The 25,769-nt window shown below is 39.3% G+C and overlaps 1 protein-coding gene across 25 annotated transcripts in view; it reads right to left on the bottom strand.

The window, feature by feature from the left end:
• Nucleotides 1–25,768, bottom strand: part of CLASP2 (cytoplasmic linker associated protein 2) — a 146,879-nt gene extending 121,111 nt beyond the window's left edge. For 20 of the 25 annotated variants that reach the window (XM_075745492.1, XM_075745498.1, XM_075745499.1 and 17 more), the window contains exons 1-3: nucleotides 24,598–25,669; nucleotides 12,084–12,162; nucleotides 1,067–1,170 (exon numbers count right to left, since the gene is read on the bottom strand). In XM_075745492.1, the coding sequence (XP_075601607.1) occupies nucleotides 1,067–1,170; nucleotides 12,084–12,162; nucleotides 24,598–24,792 (378 nt within the window). In that variant the 5' untranslated portion in view covers nucleotides 24,793–25,669. Of the gene's footprint in view, nucleotides 1–1,066; nucleotides 1,171–12,083; nucleotides 12,163–24,597 lie in introns of all 25 variants that reach the window. The other 5 variants (XM_075745501.1, XM_075745520.1, XM_075745510.1 and 2 more) reach the window with 4 other exon arrangements.
• Nucleotide 25,769: the final 1 nt, after the last annotated feature.

The raw sequence follows: 25,769 nt of genomic DNA, 5'->3' as shown, positions 1-25,769 counted from the left end.
CAATGTCTCATCAATTAATATGATCAACACATGATCTTGTAAAAACGTAAAGGTGTATCTTTGTGGATGACACTACTAGAATGACGGCTAAATCCCAGTCAGATCTGTGATCAAATCATGTGAGAAAATACCTCATGCTTGAAGGGAAATAAATGTTTCTATAGTTGCCTCACATGCTACTTGTTTTTCCTATCAGGCAAACAAAGCAATTGAGAACAATTTTCTCACTGCAGATCAAGTCCACAAAATCTTATTCCCTGCGCACATTCAAACCTGTATCTATGAATAAACAAAGCCGGGAATTAGCACGCAAAAGACCGTCTTTTTCACTCACAAAATATAAGATGTTCCCTATTAACTTCTGCACTTAAAACTCAGAAACAGATTTTCTTCAGAAATTAAAAACTCAAATAACAGTTCCTATTGACAACCAGGGTCTCCACAGTTCAAATAACATCATTGCTCAAACAATCCTACATTTTTCAGATTCACACAGCAGAAATACAAGATTTAGCACCTGGAAGCCATAGTGCTAAGAACTGTAAAAAGGTTAGCTTAACTCAAACTTCAACCTAAGATGATGAGGCAGAGGGGAACTTATCTCCGTCTCAGTTTGTCAAAGGTTCACACAGTATGTTGTCATACATCTATAAAGTCAGATTTTCTAAGTTAGAATGCACCATCTCAGCTGCGGGACTACTCCTACGTGATCAAGTACAAAGGTAATTTTAAAATAAATTCAGAGCTAAATAAACTTATTTATTCTCATTATGCAAACTCAAGCCTAGGAGGTTGCTTCAAACATGCTTTAATTAACAAAGTCCTGCCACATGACATGAAAACATCTACTCAGAATCTAGCTATGATATGCAAAAACGGCAGAATTGCACTGTGCCAGATTTTTATCTTTAGCTGAACAATGCATCAGTGTCAATCCATTAAGAATATCTTAACATTTACACCATTAACAGTCACCATAACATTGTGACATATTCAAAGTCAAGCTCATGCATAAGTCATAAGCTCACTGGAGGCCTACATTTGAATATACATTAAGTAATCATACCATAGGTGGTGCTGCTTCGTCCATCAATTTCAATATAAGATTCTGTGCTTGCTCTCGAACTTGGTCTTTGGCGTCTCCCATACGATCTATCAAAGGTGGGAGAACTGCAGCAGAGGGAACAAAATAAACAAACAAACAAAACCGATTAAACATCCAATGAAGATTTTCTAATACTTAAGGATATTTCCCTGACACAGATTTAAGATACATCTGATTCAAAAATTAAAATATTTTGATCAACTTAAAATCAGATTTTCAGTCTCAAATGTATTTCTGAGTATGGTACAAGACTAACAACAAATGAAATTGAAGAAAATAGTATCTTCCAACAGGCTAAAAAGAAAGCTTCCCATCTTAAAAACTGTATGAATTTACTTCACTTTAATCTGCGAAAAGTATGCTAGTAGCTTCTGAATGCCTGGCTTTTCTGAAAAATAATACCTAGGACTTGGGACATGAGAAAGAACTGAGATAGGAAAAATGACCATTTTCAAATCAGTGGGATTCTTCTGTTAAATTACAAAAAACTGAGAAGTTTTAAATCCTCCTATTCACAGAGTGTATTTACTGGAAACTTGGCCTTAATTCAGTAAAAGTATCAGTAAAAGTTACTATTTTAAAACAAGTGTCCTTGAATAATATTTAACTAAAATTGCATAATAGCTGATGATTTCACATCCTAAAAATCCTAACTCACTCAGAATGAAAGGACTAGGCAATTCTTTTCATTTGCTTATCCAGACAGAAGTTTCTAATTACATTTGATAAATTAATGTTACAATATTTAGGCAAGTTATCTAAATGAATGCTTAGATCAGCACAGTGCAAGACATCCAGCTATACTGGTTCCCAGTGCTCCATCTGGGGCCTACACACACATTTTGTGTGATCCTTCTTCCCCCGAAAGTGCTTTCGGTACCAGTTCTTCAAAATGGAGGGCGATGATACTGAGCGTGCCACCTTCCCTCAGGATGTACAACTGACATGGAATTGGTGGAGATGTCATCTCTCATGGGACAGCACTTTTAGTACAAGCATGCGAAACACCACCTAGAAAAAGCAGTGTCAGGTGCTAACAGTAACATTTACCTGTCAACAGCTCAACTTTCTGCATTAGCTTTTGTTTCTGATCTGATCCAGAGCTTTCTAAGAGCTCCAAGTATCAGTCACATAATCTAGGTGGAACTTATTCATCACAGACCCCCCATACACACCCAGCCCATCCTTCTGCTCCTGTGCTCTAGTTAAGCTGGGGCTAAGTTTGCAATTACCATGCCGTTTATTCCAAACTTCTAAAACTAGCATAATGTTTACCTTGAGTTCCTCGGAGACTTGCTCACACTTCAACAAAAATAGTAACAGCTAAAACCACCTTTTGCTGCATTTGGTGTTGCATCCTGAGAGTATTTTACGGTTGCTGCCTGTTCTCAGCTGCTGACTGCTATAAAATTAATTTTTCTATTCTACTCACAGAAGAAATAACTGTAGCACCCTATTTCTTGAAAGGGAGATCTGAAAGAATTTTAACAGTACTTAATGATTTTATAGTCATAACTAAACAATAGCATTGCCAGCAAAAGAAAGGGAACAGAATCAGTAACTCGGGAGGTCTCCTCAGTCCTCTGTTCCTGCATTAAAACCAGCAGTCATTTCTGTACCATGATTACTGCTGGACAAATACATTGCTGAAAGTTGAATTTCCCCTCCCGCAGTATCTGAACACTTTCTAATTGTCCTAATCCAAATATTTAATTCTATTGGCTCTGGATATTCCACTGACGTCTCTAGCTACCATTACCAAGTTTTTGCATTTTTCATCCAACTTCTCTTCCCTTTCTCCTCTGAATAATTTAATTACAGCTACCTTAATTTTACAGTTTGAAGAGAAGGGTTGGAGGTTGGTTTTGTTTGGGGTTTTTTGTTGCTGTTTTATTGGTGTGGGGTTTTTTTGTTTGGGTTGGGGTTTTTTGTTTTGTTTGGTGTGTGGTTGGTTGGTTTTTTCCATTTTGTGAACAGACAAGAAACATCCAGAACTCAAGAAGTGAATTTTGAGAGTACGCAGCTGACCTTTCCCCTACATTTGCAATCACTCATATACTTACTGATTACATTTTTCTTCCCAACAGTATTTTTCATTATTATTGTCAGCATTTCTAAACTGACCTTTTAACCTACCATACCTTACTGGTGAGGTCTGCTACATTAACCTGCCTGTTGGGCAGCTGAAGGCAACTCTTGCTTTACAGAGAAGGGAAAAAACCACGGCCACTGAGAAGCTGATCCACAGGAGGGAAACACAGCGAGCACAAGTCCTGCAGGAACACAGCTCCTTTGTGACTAATTAGCACGCTGAGTCAGTTGATGGAGCTGCAGATACCAGGGCTCTGCTCAAATCACTAAGGCAAGCACAGAAAACAGCTACTAGAAGCCGCTGAACAGGGGTGAGGTCATAGAGTTAAACTAAGCTATGACACAGCCTGCAGATTTCAGTGTGCGCAGCTACTGAACACACCAGTCTTTGTCATTCGTGGAGCTCTGACAGAGGGACAACGTGCTGGGGGGGGGCTGCTAAAGGGCCCAGATGCCTGCAGGCTTGACTGTTTTCTCAAGTTTCTGTAAGACCCCATAAAAGGCATGATATATTCTGTTTGCATAAGACAAATGAAATTAGGCTGTTGAATGCTGGCAACCACCAGCTGGTTTTCAGTTTGGTAGCTCATCTCCTCTGTCAGAACAAGCTCTGATAGGAAATTATTTGAAGTTGGTTTCCTATTGATGAAGTTTCAGAACGCTCAAGCAGAAGGGGTTCTCAACCAAACATATTTCAATTTCAATTCCTAATACCTTCCTCACTTTTTCTCCAAATGTTAGACATGTCTAGGGAAAGCTATAGGGAAAAAGAGCTAGGTTGTGTTAGCTGTTCTTGCTATGAACGAGACGGAAACACATCTCCCTATCTAAAAATTCTGACACCATTTGAGAGACTCAGGTCCATCCCAGCATCCTGTTTTGCTGATCATCCTTCTCCTTTCCATACTCCAAGCCTCCTGGCCCCTCCTTGCTCCCCTCTAGTCCTGCCCAGCCAAAATCACAGAGCACAAGAAACTTTGAGTTCTCATAAGAAACCTCACAAAGCCCAATGGGGCGACTACAGCTGAGTGTCAGAGATGACAGTGCAACACCAGCTTTTACACCAGAATAAGCCAGTGCTGTCACTAGAAAGCAGGAGCTTTCCCTACTCAGTACCCCAACCACTGTTTCCCCCTCACAGCCCATACCACCCATTGTACCACTATTTGCCTGTTTACAATGTGAACCGAGGACACACTTGGACATTCAAGATGATACGCGCATGTCGATCAAAAGCATGAGCTATGAGGTACGTTGGAACTGAGCCAACAGGAACAGCCTGGGGAGGTTTTGGTACCTTAGGAAGTATCTGCTGCATGTTTCTGCACTAAGATTTTATAAAAAATATCTTAACCTTGACCAGCTTTAGGCAGGTTAGCTGTTCCTGGTAGGACTAGAAAAGTCATAATTGCAATACAAGGGCACCCTTTCCCAAAAATTAAGTCTCTGCTTTAGGAGATTAGAGCACTACTACATCCAAAAGAATAGATGACCAGAAAATACATCACTAAGAACAATGCTTCACACACACACGTCATTTCAAATACAACTGAAAAATTATTTTGGCTGACACTTTTCCTTTCAGTTTTGTATGCTTTCTCATCAGCATTATCAAATTAGCGTCCTTTACGCTGCAGTGCAAATTGATGCATTTGGTCATTTCTGGCATCAGTTTGCAAGCTAAACAATCTCAAATAAATGTTGGAGTTAAAAGAAAGGTGACGAAGGAGAAGTAGGACCATGCATGAAGGCAGTCTTCAAAGTGGTAGTCTCTTAACAAGTTACCCAGTGAAGTATATAATTTGTCACATTCCATATGGATTCATGCACTCCTACTGTTTTATATTAACCTTATCCATCTTCTTCTGTTGCCTAGTTTAACTATTTCAAAGGGATTTTGGAAAACTTAGTCACATATGACAACTTCCTTTTATTTCTGATGATGTGCAGAGGATCTTTACACTAAACTTAGGAGACACTGATTCCTTTTACAGTTCCTGGTTTTTTTTTTGCAGAGCCAAGAAGCACTATATCCCATTCAATTTGCCTTTTCACCACATTTTAGCATATTGTCAAAGCTCCCTACCACTACCAACCACTCCTGAGTTTTTCGTTACAATTTCTACACTGTTATACCATGATTTTACAGGTGATGATTACTGAAGAAAACTTAGAAGTGTTAGTAAAAATATCCTATAGCACACATTAATTCTGCCAGATCTACCTCAAACTGACATGCTATTTACATCTGAGCTGCTATTTATGCCTTCTTCCTTTCTGATTATATAATAGTTACCTTTCTATTATATCCCTAACAGAGCTTATTATCCCATCGGTTTCTTTTCCATTGTTTGTCTTACTTCTCTTGGCTTGGTAAACCTAAATAAATTGTCATTTATCAAAATCAAGCAGTTATTTTATCACCACTAGTTGGACAGCAGATGCAAGAGTTAAGGCCAAAACCAGCCTGGAGAGTCAGAGTACAGCCTTCAGAGATTAAATATTTAATTTCCTCTACCAAGACTGAAGATGATAAACAAGTAAATCTCAGAAGTCAGTGCATAGAATGGCACTAAATGTATTTTTAAAAATCTTGACAACTTAACTGTATGACACCCTGCAGCAAAGAATGCCATAGGTAACACAAACAATTTCCTTTTGTTAAACTTTAACAAGAGTTCCTTCTGTTATGACACAAATATGGAGTTTTTCAGTTTGTAGTATCACTCACAGCTTCTTCTCTATTCCTTTTCTCTTGACCACTTACACCTGCTCTTTGTAAATGCCCATTTTATATATACCCCCTAACGCCTACCCATTTCTATCAACCAACTTTAGATAGTCTATGTCTGCTCTACGGCAGAAACTTAAAAAAAGCATTAAGCAAGAATCTTTACCACAGAAATATCAGTGTTGGCAAAAAATTCTGTTACTAAAAAGTCTAACTTCTTGTCTTAGACATTAAAAGAAAAGGCTTTGAAGACAGAAACAGATTAAACCTAGGCAGCAATATCTTCCCAGTTTCCTCAGAAACCTTGCCAGTCGGGCAACAGCATTAAACAGCTGCCATTAGAGCAGAGGGAGGGAAACAGCTGCCTCTGCAATTACAGCAGTCTCTGTTCTTCTTGGTAAGATGTGCAGGACAGAAAGGAGTCCCACAGAGACTCCTACAGGGCCAGCAATAGGGCTGGTCTGACAGACCCATGCACCAAGGATTACTTCTAAGCAAAGAATCATTAGCAGGCTCTCAGAGAGCGCCTCACTGCTCTCCTCAAGATAAAGTCCAGTCCACAGTACGTTTAATCAAAAGCCATCTCAGGCCTTCATGTGCTTCTTGTGGAGGGAGAAAATAAACACTTTTTTTTTTTTTTTTAATACGATACATCCATGAACCTATCAGGGTCTCAGTCTCAGGAATATGAGAAGACGGCCTTCAAGTTCAAAGTTTCAAATGGTGTATTAGACCAGCAAGAAAACTTTTTTTTTCTTTTCTTAGTTTTTTTACAGAACTAGTATTAAATAGAGCCAAACAGAAACCAAGGAAGGCTAGGATTTCTCTACTCTTATTTAATGGCACTGCATTTCTAGGTGTCATACAGTGAAGCATCCACAGACAGCAAGCAGATGGTACTCTAAATCACAGCCTATCACTCAAGCATGGATCACTTCAGGTAAAATTTATTCCCACTACTAATAAATTCCAGTGCTAGCCAGCCAGGACAGAAAGAGCTTTAAAAGGCTGCACAGATTTTTATTTATTTTTCTACTAAAGCTTTAGGGAATCTGTCACCAAGACAAAAAAAAAAGTTGCCGCTCACATCAGCTATGACAATTAGCTACGATCATTAACTATAGAGGGAAATGAAGAAGTTCATCTTTTTGTTAAATTTGAAAATTTTAAAGCAATTCAAAACATCTATTCCCAAGAAAAAAAATACAAATTTTGGAGTCTCCTCTAAAAGCCTTTTCTAAAAAAGAAAAGTCTGAAATATTCAGCAGTTTATTGTTTAACAAAAATCCTACAACACAGCCAACACAGCTTTTCCTGAGGTCAGGCAGCAGTAAAATGAAAAGGCAATGTCAGACAAAACATCTGACTTCTATTTAGATGCAACAAGGTATCTTTGAGACAAGACCTATCTCACATAAAAAGAAAAGCTTGCTTTACATTATCTGAGCAATTCAATTTATTGAATTATTTGATTTAATTTCAAAGCTTTCTTTACAATCTGAGGTTGGCCATACTGTAAGCAAAGACATGGGTCAGATGATCTTGAAGGTTCCTTCTAACCTAAATTATGCCAGGTTTTGTGTTTAGGTGTTCTGCAAGCATTTGTAATCTGGAATCCTACAGTAGATTGTGTCATTAGTATCAACATCTAAATGAAATTAATAAAAATAAATAATAAAAAAAATCAGTCAGTCCCTAAAACCTGAAGATCCAATATTTTTCTACATGCTATATATCCATGGTAGCTCATGCTAGAAGTTCTTGGTTTTCATGGTGTAGAGGAAAGCATTTGTTCATAAACCACTTATTAAAGAGTGGTTATTTTTTCCATACTCCACTGATTAAACTGTGCATTTAAGTCTTTTGCATCAAAAAACTTCAATCATTAAGCAGGAGAAAAAGCAAAGTTAACAACTTGGGTGTCACTTATCTAAATACAGTCTTACTCAAACAAGTATTTCCAAATTCTTGTATCAAATGCTTTTAATCCAAATTCACTCAAAAAAAAATAATTCACATTGCAAGTCCTTACAACTGCTTTAAAATAAATCAGGCAACATACTTGCATGCTTAATTATGACAAATTTGAAAAAGCAGTTAGATTATCCTGAAGAGTCTAATTTAAAAGCTCTTCCATCACTTCTAGAAGCCACCTGGGAAAGAATTTAAACACTTCAAATTGGTTTCACATCTTAGTATACAGCACTACAACTATCTTCCAAGATTATTTTTGCCCACTGGTTTCTTTTTCCAGTAATAATAATTTGAAACTGCTATTACACACAAACACACATTTACATATGTGTAAAACATATCTATATTCAGACTTATACATATATGTACATATGTAACGTGTATCTGGGGGTTTAAGTGCCAAGCATCTCTCCTTTAATTTGCAGATAACTAAAATATAGTTTGCAACATCTTGTAAGGTTGTATGTAAAAGTCAATGACTATAATTATACCATAGACTAATGGACAGTTCAATATATGTGGAAAAATGTCATAATTAATACCACATTGAAACTGAAAAAGACTCCATATACCTTTATTATATTTTTTCTTTCCCATTCCTTTGACAATAACAAGAGGGCAAAATAACATTCACTCCTTTTAGAAAGCAAAACTGCAAGTATGAGTTGAGACTTTTCCCAGAAACTCTATCATCCAGTCACATTTGCCCATAATTCTAATATTCTCTCTTTTGTTTCTGATATATTTTAATCATTAATGCCATCACCTGGGAAAAGAGATTGTCACAGGGTAATTATGTACTCTTACATAATCTCTTTTAATCACAGAACAAGCAGTAGTTTTAAATACTGAAAGATGTAACACTCAAACACTCCTTAATCTACTTTATTCTTTCTAGAAAATAGACATATAGTCTTATGAATTAACACATACCCTGATATTTATTGCTTACAAAGTATTTTCAAGCATCTTCACTGGAAGTACTAAAAAAAGAGAATCCAAATTTGTGTGTCCAAATTCCCAGAACACTGACACCAGCTGCAGAGAGCGTGCAACGCGGTTAATCGTAAAAGGGTAAGACACCTTGGCAGAAAGTTACTGGTTAGATTGTTGCCTTGGAAACCAAATTAAGCCTCTTATCGGGCGTTATACTTCAATACAAAGATCACTAACATGCTCCTCAGAATATTGAAAAGCATCTGTCCTACAACTATTGTAATGATTTTGCCCAAATCTAATTTACAGCATATACATAGGCTGTAAAGATAGGAAAAAATAATAAAGCAGTCATGTTTTCTACTTCTGAGCAAAAAGCCTGTAATGCTTATGGGGGGGAATACTCAATCACATCAGTTATTTTTCTCTGCCCTTAAAGAAATCTATCCCCACCATAACTGAGCAGGAAATTAAATGGAGGGAAAATATCTTTTGCCATGTTTTAGTTGGCTAATACGCTACTATACTTCCATCATTTACAGAGTTCTGAATCATGAATAAAACATCTCAGGGTCACCAAAATGTAACGCTCTTTATTAAGACAAAAATACATTTAAGGTTCCAGGTATTTTATGAAAAATACAGCTACAAACGTGAAACTTCACGTCAAAAATAGGATTCATTGTGTTTTAAAAAAAAGGCAGAAAACCGAGTAGGTTGGTATTTTACATATACATCTTCGCTATATTCATGGTGCAATCCTGATCTTCAGTGAGAATGCAAGTACCCACAATAACTTAGCTGCAATCAATGGAAGTGAACTATATTTTGAATATTTCAAAGTAATAATTAAATTGCCTGGAAAATTTCTATTATGCTTGTCTTTCAAAAATAATATACTCACATTTGACCAAAACAAAGTAAATGCCCACCATAAAAAAATACTACTAAGGCTTCCTGCGATGCCCTAAGAACCTTGTTACTTAGCTGAAGTATTTTACTCCCAAATTTCCCAACATTTTCAGGCTTGATACCATGATCTTTATTTACTCCTCATATCACCTGTATGAATTGCAAATTTGCAATACATGATTACCTACCTCATTACCTATGCTTAGCTATGGAAACTTCGCAGAATTTGGGGGGTGGCTTGTATCAGAAACAGTGTGGCCAGTAGGATGAGGGAAGTGATCGTCCCCATGTACTCAGTACTGGTGAGGCCGCACCTCGAGCACTGTGTTCAGTTTTGGGCCCCTCACTACAAGAAAGACATTGAGGTGCTGGAGCATGTCCAAAGAAGAGCAATGAAGCTGGTGAAGGGTCTAGGGAACAGGTCCTGTGAGGGGTGGCTGAGGGAACTGGGGTTGTCTAGCCTGGAGAAAAGGAGGCTGAGGGGAGACCTTATCCCTCTCTACAACTCCCTGAAAGAAGGTTGTAGCCAGGTGGGTGTCTGTCTCTTCTCCCAAGTAACAAGCGACAGGACAGAAGGAAATGGCCTCCAGTTGTGCCAGGGGAGGTTTAGATTGGATGTTAGGAACAATTTCTTCATTGTGAAAGGGTTGTCAAGCCTTGGAAGAGGCTGCCCAGGGGAGTAATTGAGTCACCATCCCTGGAGGTACTGAAAAGACCTGTGGATGTGATGTTTAGGGACATGGTTTAGTGGTTGGACTTAGCAGTGCTAGGTTAATGGTTGGACTAGATGATCTTAAGGGTCTTGTCCAGCCTAAGCTGATCATGCACAACAGTGACTTACATATTCAGGATAATGCACTCTACAGGTCTTGATTCTGGAGATGCTCAGAAGACCATTTTCAGTTGAAGGCACTACAACTCAGCTTTTTGAAAAAGTACTTCTGGAATACACAGCTTCAGACATTTATTGATGTTACACATGTTCAATGGTCACCCCGTGCCAGTACTTTTTTTTTTTAAATATAAATGCTACTGAGTACTGAAATGTAAATCTTTAATTTGCTCATGATCTCAAACTACTCAAATAATGGGAAAAAAATAGTATTTTCAAACTATTCTCAAATAGTTCACACTTAAAAAAACCCCAAAACCAGAAGAAATGAGAAAAGCTTTCCAACCTTTAAAGTTGCTGTAACTTTTTCTTCACACCACTAAAATATAAATCAAAACAAAGTAAAACTCTGAAGCCTAGCACTGTTTGTTGTTACAAATGGAGACTATTCAGAAATCAATATTCCGCATAGCACAATATGCTTCCAGTTCCCTTACACTGCTCCAATACAAAACTAACCTGCCAAAGAAAACCCCTCTGCAACAAAATAGATTTAAATTCTGTAGCACTCTACCGCAGTAGTTCTACAGCATCCTGAAATAGGCTTCCAATTAATTTAGTTAGTAATTGTAATAAACTATGCTTTGTATTCCTAAACTTTCAAATTTTGCTGATTTCTTAACTCTTAAATACAAAAGTAGACACATAAAGAAGAGGAAGCTTAACATTTTGACAGACAATTTGAGATAACTGGGGATGTGGGAACAAGATACAAGATAATTCACACAAATTTTGGAAAAGGAAATTATGCTAGAAACTTCTGTTTAAAATAGCCAGTGATACAACACCAGTGTTAATGCCCTAGTACCACTACCTCTTTTCAAGGACAGCAGCAAAATGAGTTGAGCAGCACAGTTTGGTCGTACTTCCCAGAACAACTGTTTCATACTCAGGCACACATAGATCCATTAATTTGAAATACATTCAAGTAAACATTTCACCCAAGAATAGCAGTTAGTACTTTTTTTTCATCCCATAAAAAGTTTAGACTACTAAAAGCTACAGTCCAGTTATCTAACAGGAGGTGGACTACGTAGTCCTCTGAGACCACAGGCTTCAGCAGACATAAGGCTGTAATTAAAGTGATCTGCCAATAAAATCTTCAATCTTTAACACAAGTTAAAGGTAACACTTATGTTCCAATGTGATTTTTAGAAGACTGTCTTGGGGAGTGGTAAGCGAGTACATAGCATGAAACTAATTACTGAAAAGATATTCCTGGAACCTTTAAAAAATCCCAATCACCAGCTAGATTGCATGACAAATGAATATTTACAAGTTAGTACAAAATTATTTAAATTCTAACAATAGCAATAAGATGCCTACCAATATGTTATAATTAACTCAGAAAGCTTTCAACATGTTCCACTTCAGCTGGGGGTTGGGGGGGAAGTGTCTTTTACTTTTTGATCTTAATAAAAAGAAAGATATATTTCACTTACCAGTTCCTATATAGGATTTAAAGCGTCCTGATAGTCTGTCGACAAAGGCAAATAAAACATCTAATCCCAGTAATGCTACCTGTCGAAACAAAAGCATTAGAAATACAAAACAGATCACTAAAGAATTCTTTAGAATATATTTTGATTAAATTAGACATATGCATGCAAGCATGTTGAAAGACTGTATCTTTACCTAAAGATAAATTAAAAGTTCCAATCTGAGAACTGGTAATTCCTTGAATGCTTTCATTAAGACAAAGTTAGTAGAGCATGTTTGGAATGGATCAAGTATATTTACATATACCAGAACAGTTCAGATTTTTCAGTACTTGTCTTAAAACAGAAAGAAAATAAATACTAGAAATCCAATGTTTTAGTATTTTCAACTACAAATTATTAAAATTCTAATTAACAATTATGAAAACTAAGGAGATGGAAGAAGCATGCTTCCCCCCCCCACTGGATCTTATATTAGGACTGCAGTTCTGTCCTTCATTTTCTTTAAAAGATGATTCTAGAGGTCTGACTCAGTATTAACTGAAAATCAAAATTCCTTTGAAATAGGTACCACAAAGGCCTTAGGCCTTCCCTCCTCTACCAGGTTTCTAAGCTGATGAAAGAATGAAAACAGAATGCCTTAACAACAAAAAGACAAACCAAACCAAAACAAAAAAAACTCCACAAAAAAGGGGGGTGGGGTGGGAGTGGTGCAGTTACCAGACTCAGAAAACAAAAACTTCAAATACAAAACTAACTAAGCCTCCAAACATAAGTACTAATACAGACTGGAAAAAAAAAACATGGTTTAAACAGTTTCCCAGATGCTAAGAGCTTATTTCAATCTGGCTACTTAGCTCATCCACTAAGGTCATTACATTGTTTTCCAAACTGCCAAAAGAAAACAATTGAGAGAAGCTAATACTGTCTTCCCCGGCAGGTCAGACCACACCATTTGTCCACCTGCTTCTTAAGCTAGGCAAGGTTTATTTCTCTTTATTTGCTCTTGTTCAAAAATAAAAAATAAAAAATTAAAAAAATCAGAAAACAGAAGTTCAAATACTATTGGGATTGTGAGGAAGTTCCCATCTATTAACAGAAACTATATGAGAGGACAATATCTACTAATTTTCACCCTTAACTATCCTCCTTACTGTTCCAAGACTTCATTCTTAGCTTCCTGTAATAGTTCATTATGAACACCAGAACCTACTTTTTCACATCTTTGAGTTAACTCACTTTGCTGCCCATGAAGGTGCAAATGGCAAAGGAAGCACCTCCCGAAGTCTGGGCATTACTAACAGTTTTTCCTCCTCTTTATTTTCTAGTAAGACATGCACTGCAAATTTTTCCCCCATGAAGACATGAACAGAATTACTCCCTTCTATTAGCTATTTATTTTCATAAAACTTGGAATCACATTTTCTTGGACAACTCTGTTTCCATCTTTATCTGTCACAATTGTTCACACTAGACAACAGGCCAAAAAAAAATTTGACTGGAGATGAACATGAATACACATGGCCCATGCACACAGAATCACGAGAGCTTTGTTTCCACAGGAAACTAGACAAGTAAGGTCCCCATAAAATCTAGGGGCTGAAGCAATTGCATAATTAAGAAGATTTTAATGAATTCAGTATTAGTACAATAGATCTCCTTTTAAACGAGAGGCACAAAACTTAGTTCCAAGTTAGTACAACTGACTTGGAAATTTACACAATTTTATTACATGCTAAAACAGAGAATAGCAAATATAAGTGGATGGCATCACTGGCTTAAATTAATATATTGCCAATAAGTGACAGTATCTATGGCTTATGAGAAAACAGAATACTATAATTGATAACTTAGACAAAAAAAAAAAAAAAAACAAGTCAGCTTTTATGGTAATGCCAAGGATTCCCAAAAGCTCTTTCCTTTAGTGTTCTTTTCCAGATTGTCAAGCTATACAAAACCCAAGACAAGAATCTCAATCTAAAAAGTAATGACTGAAATAAGAAATTCATTCTGGATATACATTCTTTTCCTATCCTTCTGTTTCCTGACTACAAGCCCCACCTTAGTTGTCTTCCAGTGACAACTTTTAAGATGCCTTTCCCATGCAAGTATTTTGGGCCCTACTGATGCCTAAACCGCAGCCTTTCCTTCTGTAAACGTACCTACAGAGAGTGTCTCTTCTCCCCACATTTGATTATCTTTCTAAAATCCTCCTTGAAGACTTCTACTATTCTGAACAGCAGCAGCTCAGAGATCTAAAAAAGTAAAGCACACATGGCCGGATTTTACTACAGATTTACTATTTACTAATCCCAAAGAAGAGTTCTGAGTAAGATGGAGAGTATTTCTTGATTAATTCCTCCAGTCCTTAGTCTCTAGGGTTTTGAGGGTTTGTTTTGTTTTAGGGGGTTTTTTTCCCTTTCTTTTCTTTGGTTGGTTGGGAGGAGTGTTTTGTTGGTTGTGTTGTTTTTTTTTTTTTTTAAAGTCTCATCTAAGTAAAAACAGTGGCCATATGGAAGATTTGAACCTCCATATACCCAAGGGTCAGAGGCTTAATAAGTACCAGAGAAACGTCTATTCATCCTACCATGACTGTTATTGCCAAAGAATCTGATCACCTGTATTTCATTTGTGTAAGAGTATTTTATTTTGATCAAGAGCACCCACTGAGATAATGGCTGCATATTCCATATTTGTGTATCCCTCCCTGTGAATGAGTAAAGTTTAATCACCTCTTATGATGCAAGTCACATTTATCTTGATTAAGCATTCAAGCAGTTGTCAATACGGTGTTGGCTCTTTGTAACTGTCTATCAAAGGTTTGCTTAATGAATGCAGTAAGGGTTCTACTTCAATAATTAGTATACAAAAGCCACTTCAGTAAATACTATCAATTTAAATATCCTAATGAGTAGTTTTGTCTTGTGATGTCCTTGCCATATGAAACTATATAGTTCAGACTGCACGGGCTGAAATACAGCTTTCAAAAGTTACCTTTGTAAGTCAGAGTAAGATATGAGACTAAACCTGGCTTTAAGAAATGCAAAAGTAACAAATACTGCTGTGAAATTCTCATCTCTAACAGCTACTGAACGAGAACCTTTACAGATAAGAGGTAAGGGAACAGGTTACTATGGTCTTAAAGGAGCAATCCGTTACCTCCAACATGATGGTTATTCTTTAGCTCACACGAAGTCCTAGAGGACTTTGGTCAGCAACTTTGAAAAGATAACAGGTATGAAACGTCATGATATCTGCAGAGGGAGAAAGTGTGATGTGACCTCAGGCTCAAAGTAATGGGAAACTGCTCTAGCTACAAAATTGGCTGATTCTACATTTCAAAACAAGTCAGCTGAAGCATACCACTACAGAGTATACCAAATAAACTACCTCTTATTGGGTTCTTTGTAAATCAGTCTTAATATTTCTCTGCTTTGACACACAGTGTTCTGATTTTCAGCATCTCCTGGTAAGTATCAACTGTGCAGTATTGAAGCAGCCCTTTAGAAGGAGTCTTTTACAACTGATACGGGGTCACGTGAGCAGCATTCAAAAAAAAGTTGAAGCAGAACTGACCTGCAATAAAAAAAGGTTCCAAGCTCTCAGACACCATGTAGGACAACGTACCAACACAGGCCCTCCACACTATCAACAGAAAAACCTCTTGCCATCATCATGGCTGTTTCCCCACCAGCTTCAATGAGAGATGTATTTCTTCTGGGATTAAAACCATTAGATCTGTTTCTTACTCTGCATTCATTAAGCCTTTTGCCTGCTGCTCAGAAAGAGCCTTTCTATGTTGAGATTGATTCATCAGCTCACTATTGTTTGATGCATTTAAACACTGCTTTTGAGGTTCACAGTGGAAAAGAAATTTAGGCTTATTTGAACTGGAGTTGGTTAGTTGTTGAGCTACTCTTTAACAAGCCAGTGTTGACCATCCTTGACCAAAATTGCCAATCCAACTGAGAAATACTTAATCTGTTCTGGAAAGGACCAGACTCTTCAGTGAAATAAAGATGTTCTGACCAAAATGTGACTATGAACTGAGCCAGTGATTAGGAATTGAGCCTATTTCTTGCTCTGCAGCTTGTTCCTTTTCCAGCTCTCGTTCTACATACTCTTTCCAGCACTGCCACTGCTCTTCTGTGAGCAACTTCCAAGCATCTAAATCTCTGCTAGGAAAAGAAATAGTGTTCTTCAAACCATACCTGGTTAACCATGCACGCTTACTGCCATTCTCACTGTGATTCTATCATTTCCCATCCCTGTGGGGGACACCTAGGGGCAGGGCACTGCCAGGAAATCATCTCTAGTTACGTAAGTTGCCAAATGACCTTAATGCAAACGTCCTTGGATTTGGTCATAGGATCTCTGAACTGTATATGGAAATACGGATTCTGCAGATCACAATCTGTGAACTAGTCATGAGAATCTAGTAGGGGAAATTACGGAGGTCACTATCTGGAACTCCAAAAGAATGAAGTTAAGGAACTGGGCTTCTGTCACCATGGGGACAGCTGTGGTATCACTAAATAAACTGACAAACAAAACAGCATACCAAACAACTATGCCCTGCAAGAACAAGCATTGTTCCAGCATTGCAGTGCTGGAACAAGACATATGCAAGAATGTAATGAGTTGTGGGTTTGTTTGTTTGGGGTTTTTTTAAATATTGTCAGCCAAGCCCAAAGGTGTACTTTCTCAGTTCTCAAAGAATCTCAAGCACCTTGCAAGTAGCTAAACATGAAACAAAACCATGTACGTATGTGCAGTCTCTTCTGCTTCGCTTAAGTTTTTATTCCTAGTTCTCTTTACTCATCTCCCCGAATACACCACTTCTATTTCACAGGATGCTCAACAACTTTTTGCCCCCTTTACTGTTTCCCACTCCAATTCTCTCCACATCACCTGCTTCAGTGAGATCTACGCATATTCCATTCCCTCCCTTAACCCAAAAGCTTGCACAGATACGAAAAACTGCCCTTGGCTCCACAGGCAGCAGGAAGTTTCCATTTTCCTGGGTCATTTCTTCAGCCCAGGTGGTTATTCAGTTCCAGCCAGGTCATCTTCAGACTGTTCTCCTTTGTAGAAGAAAATGCACTGCTGCAATCCTCCCACTCTGTGTCAGCTGGGCAGCTGCCTCTGCTGACAGCAGCCAAAATTGCAGCCCCAGCTGCTGAAGCTACCACACACGTCATCTATACTTTAGATACTCTAGCTGACAAGAAAGCATTATTTCCATTCTCTTGCTTCTTTCATCTTCAAGGGTACAAATGACACACTTCCAAAGATGTGTACAATCTTTTTTCTTTTAAAATGTATATCACATCACTTCACCTTGCAAGGAGAGAGAAGGGTTGCTGGTAATCTAACATAACGTCTTCAAGCTCAACAATCTGAGTCACAAGTTCTTTAGCAAATGCAGAGCCTCCTCTATCTAAAAATGCAAGGTGACTGACTTAAAAGCAATGTTTTGCAACTACAGTTTGGGCTACAAGCTAAGATTCTCCTGAGAGTATCAAATCTTTGTTATTATTAAAACTACATATCAGCTGCAACCCTCACTGTCTCAGAAGGGTTATAGATTACCAAACTTCTTTTCATAATCCTGTGATGGCTGACCACAAACCATTTCAGCACCACAGTGCAAGCAACCACACTACCAGAGGATTACTGAATGAAATCGCCCGTATTTATCTAGAGGCTGATGAGTGTAGTCCAGCACTAAAAAGGCTTGGTTTCTTCAGAGGTCCTTCTCAACAGGCAGAGATCTGGGAGGCCCTTATTATTTTGACCTCTCTAGTATAGCTGCCAAAACAAGCAAGCACAGTGCTGTCAAAAGTGTTAAAGCTTATAAATACCCTAAAATATCCATTCTACTGCACTTTCCCCATGATGGGACCTGTAACATTCCCCCATCCTCCTCGCATTAATTAAGAAACATTTACCCAGTTTTGAAGAACACAGTGTCACACTCAAAATGGTTACTGGAAAAAAGTTTACAACCTTCTATTATTTCAAAATCTCTCATGATCTTCAAACTGACTTGAGTTCAGACTAAAAGTGTGATCTCCACATCCTTTTGTATTCTGTAGACAATACAGCGATCAGTACTTTAAAATGTGTCGTGTACCGCCTCACAGGAATATCTACAGTTTGCTTCATATGTACATCAAATGTTCCTCCCTTGACCACTGCCATAAGTTTTTTTCATAGACACTGTTCCAAGGACAGTGAGCATAAAACAAAAATATATGATAGAGCAACACCTGAGGTTTTAAGCCCATTTTCTTTCTGAGATTGTCTGGCTTAAACTTTATGTGCTGCAGTAGAAAATGTTTGAAGACAGAACCTCTTTGAAACCCTGGCTCAGTGGGAAGACAATGAGATGTACGGTATTTCTCTTCAGAATATATAATTTATTTTAAAAAAAAGAATTTCCCCCACTCCCCACCAAAGAAAATTGCCCTTGAAAGTCTTTCTCATGTTGATGGAGCAAAACAAAGAAACATTGTATTTTAGGACTTAGTACTTCCAAAAGAATATCATTCTTTTCGTGCCCAAGGTCTCTTATTTTCTTTCCTGTTTCCTCTTATTTAAATTGTATTAAACATACAGTGGTTCCCATTCTCTGCTACTTACTCCTACCCCTGCACCAGCTTCTCTACAGTGAGGAGACAAGCATTCATGCAGCTGAATAGTAACTCACTTTAGGAAACCAGTCCAACAAATCAACAAGACTAAGCATCTTCTCAGCCAGTCTCTTCCCTGAGCCTGTTTACTGTGCAGCCTCACAAGCACTCGCATCAGAGCAATGAAGGCACGATGCAACATTCAAATTCAGCAACCAGCGAAAGATATGGCTTAAGTCAGCAATTCCACTAAAAACGCATGTTGAACTACGTATGGTCCATGTGCGTCAGCTGCTGTGAATTCTATTCTGAAGGATGCACAGAGCTTGCAAAGGGTCTCTTCACATCCAAATCAATCAAACTGCAGGCTAAAAGGGATAGCCCTATTCTCCCTCTTGACTTGCAGGCATACTTGATCTGGTATGCTTAAATCTCCTGTAGCATCAGTCAAATCAGCTTGTTGAAACACTGGAAAATGAATTCAACATCAACAAGAAGTTAATTGCCTCAAGAACAACAGTGAGAATGCCTGGCTACAGGAGAAGCAGAGCTGCTATTTCAACAGGGACTACAGTTAGGCTGAATTACACAAACTGAAGCTGCAAAACAACTGAGAACTGTCAATTCCACCTCAGGAGGAGATGCCTGAGAGTCTCAGACTATATATTCCACATTCCTAATTAAAGGCTGGACAAAACTAGTTTTAATTAAACTTCAAATAATTAAAACTTCTTGCAAGTTTCCCTCGTCTTCTGAAGATCCGCTTGATTATTTGGCTAACATTCAATAGTTTATTTAACATTCTATAAACAGAACATAAATCATACATGAAAAAATAGTAATTATTACTCAAGAAAGAATCAAATCATTGAGCTTGAAAACTAAAACTGGATTCATACATGGACAGGTTGAACCACATTCTCATGACACAGAAACAAGGGAAGTAGTTCCCACATAGCCAAGATGAAACAAACAACTTGAAGAAAGGAATAATGAAATTCAGCAAAGAGCTCAAACATTTCTCCTCCAACAAAGACATTTAAATTACCACTATTTGCTAACAAAGACTAATGAAATACAAGGATCTATATAGCAACTGAAAAATAAAGGTTGAGGTGGGTCCTCTCATTTCATTTTTCTCTCCTGCAAGTTACAGCCCTACAACTCGCTACAGCATTTGCCTTTTGTGTAGCATATGTTGGCTTGTGTTCAATTTCAGACCCAAAATAACCCACATATTTTATTCCTAAAAACAGCTACTTAATCGCATGCCCCACATCCTGCATTTGTGCATTCAACTATTCTTACCGAAGTGTAAGACTTCACATTTTTTCTCCTTCTGAACTTTGCTTTTCTTTTTCCCCAGATCTCAGTACTCCATTTTGTTCAAATAATTTTAAATCCTAGCTTCCACCTCACACACATGCAGTCAATGAGATTATAACTGCTGCTATCTCTTTGCAAGGACTTCAGACAAACATCCTAACCACTTGTGTAAACAATTTGCAAAATTATAGTTCAAACCTTCTCTTTCTTTCTGGAAACTGAAAGCTCCTCCTGCTGGCCTTTTGTTGAATTAAAGAAAAACAAAAATAAATACTTGCCAAACCAAGGAAATAAAAAAAAAATGCAACAATAAGACTACTGGTATTTCAGTATCTGGTGTTGAGACAAAGCTAAGAAAAGAAATCTGACTCTACAGGAAGCAAAGAATAAAAGATAACTCCAAGGATTTGCCTAAAAGAAAGAGATTATCCAGACTATCAGAATGAGATAGTATGAAATCCAATTTTTTCTTTGCATGGCAAAGAATCTGCTGCCCTGATATAAAGCAGCGATTACTAATTATTTTCCTACTGCAGTTGAGGAATAAAACAAGTTAAAATTTGAACTACAGAGGTAAGAAATCAAAAGATGACTCACAGTCACAAACATTACTGAGTACTCTTCTCACGTAAAACTATCTTGAAGAAACTACCAGAATTTTAGTCATAGGTTTTTATTACTTCTGATTGAGTATGATTTGTATAAAGAATCAAAAGGTGGCTTTATTGCTTAAAATATAAATTTTATGAGGGTAACTATTCAACTTTGGTGGGCTTAAAAACACACCATGCTAACAGCCAACAGCAGAGTTGCAAAGCTCTACTTGAAAAGTAGTATTTCTTCATCCCACATCTCTTTGACAAAAGTTCAAAACAGATTTCCAGATTACTTGAGTCAGACACAGAACAGTTTGAGCCACCAAACTGTACAAAGTTAGATAATCTTGTAATTATTTCAAGTGACTATCGAGTACAAGATCAATATAAGAGATGTGTTAATTAAAACTCATTATACACAGATGAATCCAGGTTAACCCAGTAAAGCCAGCAAATACCTATCAGTAGCGATACCCTCAGAATGGGGAATTAATTTACTGCTTGAAGTTCACCTGAGAGTCTGAATGCAAACATTAGCACTGTTCCAATTTTCTGAGATTGCCAAATATTACACGGTTTGAGGAGAACAAATACCAGCAGAATAATACCATCACCCAACTCTTAATACTTTGCATCCAACTTACTTGCTCCTTAAATGGCAGTGAATTCTGAAATCTTTTATTTTTTTTTCTCTACCATTCCTCACAGTGTTGGGAAAACATTTTTCTTTGGGGTTTTTTTGTTTGGTTGGGTTTTTTTTGGAGGGCACCCCAAAACCAAACCTCTATATTGTAGGAGGAGAGAGGTCCGTCCCAACCAACATGAAATAAACCAGATCACAGTATCAGGACACCAAGCAAACAATTTCAATTTCAGCGAGCAAGTCTTTTATTCTAATGAGATCCAAAAGAAAAGCTTGAATTATGCACATCTTCTGGGTACTCCTTGGCATTGCAAAGTTTTCAACAGTCTTCGGAAGCTAATTTATCACTGACTGCATAGACATTGTAACTGAAGCCCCTATAATACACGATTAAGGTCAGCCTTCAAAGATGACTCATCTCTCTCTGTCTAGGTCACTCTCCATGTTCTGCAATCAGCTTTCACTTGAACTCTGTACCATTTGCAGATGAGTCAACAAAATCTTAATCCCACCTTTTTGATTTATCAGTAACTTAAACTGGTAATTGTGTTTTCCACTTCAGTGAGCTAGACAAACTCAGAAATTTGCCTGCTTTCTTAGTTTGGAACTGACAGATTGTTTACTAAACTACTATAAATAGCTGCAAACTTCAGAAAAGCAAAAGCACTATTTAGATGGCCAAAATCTTTTTGGGACAACCTTGTTGATAACAATTCCATACTTGTTTAGTGAAAACCTATTCTTTTTTTCCCCCACTCGTTATCAGGTCTCTCCCTCCAGACCCTTTCCCTTCTGGTTATGTGAGGCAGAAACTTTCTAGGGTGGCATTTCATAGAAAGTTTTCTCTTCTCAGGCTCAGAGTACAGTTGGACCTAGAGCTCCCAGACCATGCATCTTCTCTTCCAGTATGGTCATAATGCACTGCATGCAAGAACTGAATTTTCACAAGAAAGTAAAGATATGGCACATCCAGGGGAAGTCACATTTATTATTCCTTCATTATCCATACTGGTCACCTACGCTGGAAATCATGCTCCCCCTCCAGTATTCCCCACTTGTCATTCCAATTCATCTGGCTCAGCAGTTCTGATAAATAAGCCAGTCACCAGTCATTATCACTGCTCAAATAAACAGCCATGTCAACAGGGAGGGATTAATTACTTTTGGACTTTGAAGACCTGCAAGACCTTTAACAAGATACAAGAAAGAGATAAGTAGAATTAAGTGCTCTACATATTCATTTCTCAGAGGAAAGAGTAACTAACAAATTATTAAAAATACAGAAATCAAAAATCAAGATTGCTTTAATAATTTTCTTGAGAATACATGTAAACCTGTGGTACTCATTTATTTATAATATCATTCAGGCCCCGAGTTTGTCATTAAACTTGGGTCTAACATTTAAACATGTAACACCTATGCTTGCATAAGATAAAATACGCAAGATGCAAACCAGAGTTTTCCAGAACATTTTTAATTTTCATTTTGAAGCAGCAGATGCTGGCAGTCACCAACACAGACGGGAGCATTGGAACAGATCATGAGCAAAACATCCAAGATCTCGTGCTGTTGCAGTTAATATAACGTATATAACATGCTCTGAAATGCAATGTTGTACGTATTAAGAGGCATAGAGTGGACACAGAGAAGAGATAACAAAAAGATTTTAATTATCATGCAAGCTATTTTTAAAACTCTTAGAATTTGTAATACTCTTAACCTCATTTTGCATGACTGAGACTTGTGATCTGGAGTGCTGCATATTCCTCATTCATCTTACAGTCCTAACAGCCAAGGAGGTCTGTCACCTTACATCGACAGCAAGCAGAACATCTTGTGTTACGAAAAATACATCTTGAAAAGCAAATTTCAAGCATTAATGCCCAATTTTGTCAATTTAAAAGTGCAGGAAGAAACTTTTTACATTACCATGTTGAGTTAACTTACTTATCTAGTCCTCTTTACATAAAAAGGTATTTTTAAAGACCTGTCTAGGTTTCACAGTAATCAATTACTACCACCAACTGCCCTTTGATGAGGTATTTAAAGGCAAGTTATACTTGTCCAACATACATTAGTCCCTCAAGCTAACCTGACCTTTAATGACAAATATGCTTCCAAAAAAAATAAATCATACGCGCAAATAGAGTTAAGCCTCATTATTTTCAGACCTCAAACTCAGAAGTGCTACGTGCAAACACTGGCAAGTACACAGCACTGTAAAGTCAAGGGAGAAAAAAAATAAATACCCATTTCATGAACATATTGCCCTTACAAGTTACTCCTACAGCTGCCCCCTGAGTCTAAGTAAGTAGGAAAAAAAATTATAATAGCTTCCCGACACTAAGTTCAAAGTCCCAAAACACAAGTCAATCATCTCACAAGACAAGACAAGCGAGGTAAGGGAGTAAGTGCACAGGGAAGGGCGGATCTCGCTCGGCATCACAGACCAACACCGCCACCCGACGACGGGAGCGCAGATCTGTCCCAGCCATACACCCTCCCCCCCCCCCCCCAAAAAAAAAAATCAATAATGCGAATACGATTGCCCTTGGTAGTGAAACTACGTCGTCAATCGTGTTATCGCCTGACCAACTCCAGAAAAATTTACAAATATTACAAGACACGTGTGCAGGACTAATCACCGTTTTCCTGTAGCTCAGCCTAAAACGCACGAATAAAAAAAAAAGCAAACCGTGAGTCATCATTGGGCTCCTATAAAGACACTATATAACTTCCCACGTACAGGAAAGTCACCTAAAGACTATATAAACAACTTTAAACTTACAATGGGAACCCCAAGAAGCAAATTATTCATTAAATCGTATAACACACAGACAGCGTAATACAAACCTGGTGAAACAGCACTCTTTACGGCCTACAGAAAATAATAGCAATCCCATGAAACATTACACCTAAGTACAGAGACTATGGCATGGGAGTGGTACCAGAAAAAAAAAAAAAAAACAAAAAACCACACCACCTACCTTGTTTCACAATAAGAAACACAATCTGAGTTTGTAAAATAGTTGTATGGGGGTGTTTGTAATATTATGTGCAAAAACATTTAACCAATGATAAAAGCAAAACCAAAAAAGCCATCGCTGCCTCTGGACAGAGGAATAGGAGCAAGAAAATGTTAACCAACCCTCCCTAAATTTCTGAATTTCCCTTGGGCGGGGGTAAAAGGATAAAAACTGGTGTGGATGTAGTTTTATTTCTGCCCCTATCTGATTAAAAAGTAATCCGGAGCTCTGTACCTCGCTATCATGATGAATCATGGTCTTCCTGTACCAAGACTCGCCGACCAGTCTTACCTTAAAATTACTAGAGTTGACCCATCCTGTCAATTCGTCGATCACTTTGTCGAGGCGTTGCTGGTCCTGCTCCAGATCGGAGGACCTCACCGGGTCGCTCAGGTACTCCAGCAGCTCCTGGCCGATCTGCATCCTGCGGCCCACGTCCTTCTGCTGTACCTGCTCGCAGAAATAATCCATACCGGCAGGCTCCATCCTCGGCCGCTGCGGAAAAGTTTTTTCGGAGACGAACCGACCGACTTCAGGGTCGGAAACGCGGCCAGGACAGGGCGGGAGGCAGGGGGAAGGAAACGCCCGGCGAGGCGGCGATCCCCGGCAGGGCCGCGGCGCTCATGAAGCCTCTCCTCGCCCTCTCCGACCCGGCTCCGCGCCCGGCGCCTCCATGCGCACACGCACCGCACGCCGCCGCCAGGGGCACGGGCGGCTTCCTCCGGCCTCCTCCCCGAGCCTGCCCGCAAGGTGAAGCCTCAAGTAGGAAGACGGGGGGGCGCACCGCAAGGCTTGGAGGCTGCGGCGGCCCGGCGGGCGGAGGGCTCGGCGGGAGCCGCCTCCTCGGGCTCGGGGTTTTCCAGGCGCCTCCGCGTCGTCCTAGGAGATCCCGGGAGGGCTCCTTGCCGCCGCTCCTCCTCTTCCCCCGCCGGGGAAGGGAAACTGAAGGCGAGAACCAGCGCTAAAGCTCGCCCTGCGGGGCGGAGGGGGCTCGCAGGCACCTCAGCGGAGGGCGGGCAGCCGTGGGCTGAGGGGGTCCCCGCAGAAGCCGCCGCCGCCGCCTCTCGCTCTCTCTTCCCGCCCGCAGGCGCCGAGGAGCGATCCCCGGGCCGCCTCTCACCGCTGCGGGCACCGGCCCGTTCTCCCACGGTCGCAGCAGCGGCGAGGCCGGGGCGGACCTCTCATGCTCCCAACGCCGCGGCCTCCGGCCCCTCCTCACTCGCCCGCGGGGCAGCTTCGAAACTTCGCCTCGGTGGGTCTCAGCGCCGCTCAGCTCCCCTTCCCCGTCGGCCCCACCGCGGGCGGGATCGGGCGAGCCCCCACAGAGCCGCTCACGCTCCGCCGCACCTTCGTCCACCGGGCTGCGGTACCGCCCCCGTCCCGTGGAAGTTCCGTCCCCCCCGCCCCGGGCCGCCCCGACCGGCGCCAGCTAGACTGGGCGTGGCGCGCGACGGCCCCGCCCC

The sequence above is a fragment of the Balearica regulorum genome, chromosome 2 (assembly GCF_011004875.1).
Source record: "Balearica regulorum gibbericeps isolate bBalReg1 chromosome 2, bBalReg1.pri, whole genome shotgun sequence".
NCBI classification, from domain to species: domain Eukaryota; kingdom Metazoa; phylum Chordata; class Aves; order Gruiformes; family Gruidae; genus Balearica; species Balearica regulorum.
The sequence above is the reverse complement of the archived record's forward strand: the minus strand, read 5'-3'. Positions and strand labels throughout refer to the sequence as shown.